General features: G+C 46.3%; 1 protein-coding gene across 6 annotated transcripts in view; it reads left to right on the top strand.

The window, feature by feature from the left end:
• Nucleotides 1–4,435, top strand: part of TMEM131L (transmembrane 131 like) — a 172,504-nt gene that overhangs the window by 165,537 nt on the left and 2,532 nt on the right. For all 6 annotated transcript variants that reach the window (XM_033215517.1, XM_033215518.1, XM_033215519.1 and 3 more), the window contains one exon: nt 2,985–3,105. In XM_033215517.1, the coding sequence (XP_033071408.1) occupies nt 2,985–3,105 (121 nt within the window). The remainder of the gene's footprint in view (nt 1–2,984; nt 3,106–4,435) is intronic.

Raw genomic sequence — 4,435 nt, forward strand, 5'->3', positions numbered from 1 at the left:
CCCTGGGAAAGATAGGTCAGAATAAAGGAGCCAGTGCTGCTTCTAGTAAGAAGTGCTATTCTTCTAGTAAGACGAAGTAAAGAAGGTCTTGCTTTACCTGCAAGATCCAGGGAGAATTGTCTCACAACATACACACCTCTTATTTCTACGTAGCCTTGGCTTCTGGTAGATTTTCACATGCATACATCATTCCATAAGCAACCCTTAATTAATCTGACCAAGGGAAGGTGGAACCAAATCTGCTTTGTCTGTCTCATACATTTATTAACAGCGGCTGTCCACAGGATCCTATGCAGCAGGATGAGGCCACTTTGCAGTATTGACCTCAGCCATGCCCCAGAGTCTCAGACCCAAGCAGCTGAACAAATCCCATAGACCACCAGGGTCTACCTTAGAGAGCCAGACGGCTTTCTCTTTAAGTTTCTGTATTGATCTCTCCACTTGGCCAGAAGCATTACTCCAGATACAGCAGGATGTATTAGTGATTGCATAGACTGCACCTTGGCCTGCGAGGAGAACATCTGGCGCCATTCTGTCATTTGTAACAACCACGGCCAGTGAGTTGAGGCTGATCCAAATGCCTTCCAGGGACCAGGTGCTGTCTTCCATCACTTCAGCTAATATCAGCAAATTCCATACCAGCGGTTTCTAACTGGGTAGCTCCCTCGTAGTGATTACTGCCCATAGGATGTGCATGAACCAGTTATCCTTCCAGGAAGCTTACTTTGTGCCCGGTGTGTGATTCTGGATGTGTTGCCATGTCTGGGGGAATGATGCATCCAGGCAACAACAATGGCAGCCTGGGTGGTGCAGACCTGATCAGTATCTTTTTTTTTTTTTTTTTTTTTTTTTTTTGAGACGGAGTCTTGCTCTGTCGCCCGGGCTGGAGTGCAGTGGCCGGATCTCAGCTCACTGCAAGCTCCGCCTCCCGGATTCACGCCATTCTCCTGCCTCAGCCTCCGGAGTAGCTGGGACTACAGGCGCCCGCCACCTCGCCCGGCTAGTTTTTTGTATTTTTAGTAGAGACGGGGTTTCACCGTGTTAGCCAGGATGGTCTCGATCTCCTGACCTCGTGATCCACCCGTCTCGGCCTCCCAAAGTGCTGGGATTACAGGCTTGAGCCACCGCGCCCGGCCCCTGATCAGTATCTTGATTCCAGCTGGTCTCAGTGGAGAACAGAAGGACCTCTATCTTGAGTGGCTCCAAGGTTTAATTGGAAGCCAAGATCCATTTTCACATTTCAGAACCCCAGAGAACAGTGTCTTTAATCTGCCCATCTGTTGCTTCCCAAGTGGCAGACCAAGCACCTAAGCCATTGGCAGTAGCCTAAGAGTTGTTTACACCTAGCAAGGTTCATCAGGGCAGAATTAGCCAGAGCTGTGGAACCACTTTGAGTTCTGCCCACTGATCAAAATGGCTGTGTTCCTTTTCAGTTCTGCATGGTGGGCATTGAGGTGGGACAGCTGCAGCCTCGCAGTAGATGCTGTCTGATTTCAGCCCGACCCAGCCATCAGTGAGCCAGGCCCAGGCATTTAAGGGAGCCCCTGGGAGTTGAGGGCCCAATAAGCCAGCAACTTCACTTCAGGTGCAGAGTGGGAGATCAAGTTTCCCTAGTGGGGTAGCTGCCATGTGTCCACAGAAAGCTGAAATACAGCTGGAGCAAGCCCACTTCCTGAGCACCAGCCTCTTTGCATGAGTTCCCTGAGCCCCAGGGGGATGACTCAGACAGCCCTACATGGATGCCACACACAGTGGGTTGTGCTGCGGGAGAAGAACCCTGAGCTTTGGGATGCCAAAGCTTTCATAATAGGCAACAAGCATGCTCCTTTGCTCCAGAAAGAGACACTATATGTTCCAAGGCTTTTGCTTAGCAAACATCTATGAAAAGATAGTCCAGGAGAAAGGTTGTCAGTGCCTCTGCTTACAAGATGTGCAGAAATGGGAGAAATCCCTAGAGCCTTGTGTCCAAGAAGTCACTCTGTTCAAAACCTTCCAGTACCTTCAAAGTAAATGCCTAAATTCTTCAAGGGGCCCATAGGCTCTGTCTTCTCTGCTCCCAATCAGCTCTCTATGGCGTCATCCCCTACTCTTTCCCTTTCCCCTCTCCTTCCTGGCTACACTGGTATCCTTGCTGTTTGAACTCCCCAGGCACACCTTGCTTCAGGGCTTTTATGTACTGTTTCTGCTGCCTGGAATGCGCTTCCCTGTACCCACTGGGCTCACTTCCTCATGTCAGTCACGTCTTTGAGGAGCTGTTTTCTCAGTGAGGCCTTTGACCATCCTATCTTAAATCATTGTATTTGGCCAGGCATGGTGGCTCACGCCTGTAATCCCAACACTTTGGGAGGCCAAGGCGGGCGGATCAGTTGAGGCCAGGAGTTTGAGACTATCCTGGCCAACATGGTGAAACCCCATCTCTACTAAAAATACAAAAATTAGCTGGGTGTGGTGGTGTGTGCCTATAGTCCCAGCTACTCAGGAGGCTGAGGCATGAGAATCACTTGAACCTGGGAGGAAAAGGTTGCAGTGAGCCAAGATGGCACCACTGCACTCCAGCCTGGACGACAGAGCAAGACCGTCTCAAAAAAAAAAAAAAATACTGTATTTGCCGTCACAGCACATACATTATCTGCCATGCTGTACTTCGTTTGTTGTTTGTCTTTGCTCGCTTGAATGTAATTTGTTCGCTGCTGTATCCTCAGTATCTCTAATGGGGTCCTGCAGAAAGTAGTTCCTTAAATATTTGTTATGTGAATCTCATCTTCTTATCCAGGTCAAGAGACAATCGGACACTGTCTGAAGAAACGGTCAAAACAATATGCCGTATTTCAGAATTATATCCTGAAATTATATCCCAAAAGGAGTCAGTCAGCATGTGTGGGTGACATCAGGGAGTGTTTTCTGGAGGGAAGAGCAGGCGCAGGAAGGGTAGGATGAGGGCCAGGTGAGGATAGGGTGGACTCAGGCCTTGTTCTCTTCCGTAGGTCTTTACTCACCTGGAGACCTGTGGCCCACTCTGCCGGTATGTGTGACAAGCAGCTTAAACTGCACCCTGGAGAACGGCATGCCTTGCGTGATTCAGGAGCCGGCCCCGGTTCATAATAGGTACAGCTTCACTTCTCTGATTGGTGCCTTGCTTAGTCTAAGGGCTTGCAGTTGGAATTGGAGTTCAGTTTCTTGGGGTTTTCTTACAAAAATGAGGGCTAGCCTTCTTCCTCGGTGTACTTTAGCTGTGCGTTTCCTCCTGCCTTTTAGAGTTGCACTGGGACTAAACCAGTCTTTGAGAGAAACGTGAAAGGAAATAAAAGAAATAAAGCTGGTTACAGTGTCATTATTTTTAAAAAATTGAAAAGATGATTTATTCATGTATTAGAGGCAGATTTGGAAAAAACACTCGTAATTCCTAACTCCTAGCAGAGCAAAGCTGTTCATTTTTCTGTGGTATTGTTCTTGAACACACTTAACATTGTATTTATTTGTTTATTTTTTCGAGGCAGAGTCTTGCTCTGTCGCCCAGGCTGGAGTGCAGTGGTGCAGTTATCGCTCACTGCAGCCTTGAACTCCTGGGTTCAAGCAATTCTCCCGCCTCAGCCTCTCAAGTAACTAGGACTATACAGGTGTGTGCCACAATACTGGGCTAATTTTTTTTTTTTTTTTTTGTAGAGACAGGATCTTGCTTTGTTGCCTAGGCTGGTCTTGAACTCTTGGTCTCAAGCTGTCCTCCTGCCTTGGCCTCCCAAAGTGTTGGTATTATAGGCAGAAACCACCACACCTGGCCCACATTTAAAATTTTAAAAGATCAAATAATTTGAGCATTGAAAAATAGTTGCACAATGGCAGTTTCTCAAATTTGCTATCTGTTGATACGTCATTCAGTTAGGGAGTCTTAAGAAAATGTTCGATATTTAATCACAGAATCCATTTGATGATTTTCTTGGTTCAGTTTATTACAATAGTATTTCCTAACTCATTTCTATAATAAGAATCTAGGTTGCAGTAGGGATCAAAGTATAATGAAGTATAGTCTTTATAGTTATGACTTCTCTAAGATGAATGTTGGTCTTGCTCTGAGTGGACATTTTTAATAGAACATGTTTAAGTCCTTCAGATGTGCACAAAGACACTTAAAGGTATTCCAGCTGTTCTTTCACAGTGCTGATAAAGCCACGGCTCTCTATTCTGCCTCTAGACTTAACAAGCATGGTTAAAAACAAGTGTGCTCCTCGTCCAGCCATTCATCCTGCAGATGGTGTGTCATTAGTGATGAACATTTAGTAAACCTTTGATTCTGTGACTTGAGAAAGTACATGTTTATTTTCCAAAACTGGGGAATTCACAGTGATTAGGATGCTAGGCAGTAAAATCATTTTCTGTTTTCTTTACTTGATGTCTTGACATCCTGTTTCTGAAACTAGACCGCTTGCTTTTTTGGCAG

Source organism: Trachypithecus francoisi, unplaced genomic scaffold (genome assembly GCF_009764315.1).
Source record: "Trachypithecus francoisi isolate TF-2019V2 unplaced genomic scaffold, Tfra_2.0 Lachesis_group1, whole genome shotgun sequence".
Taxonomy (NCBI): Eukaryota; Metazoa; Chordata; class Mammalia; order Primates; family Cercopithecidae; genus Trachypithecus; species Trachypithecus francoisi.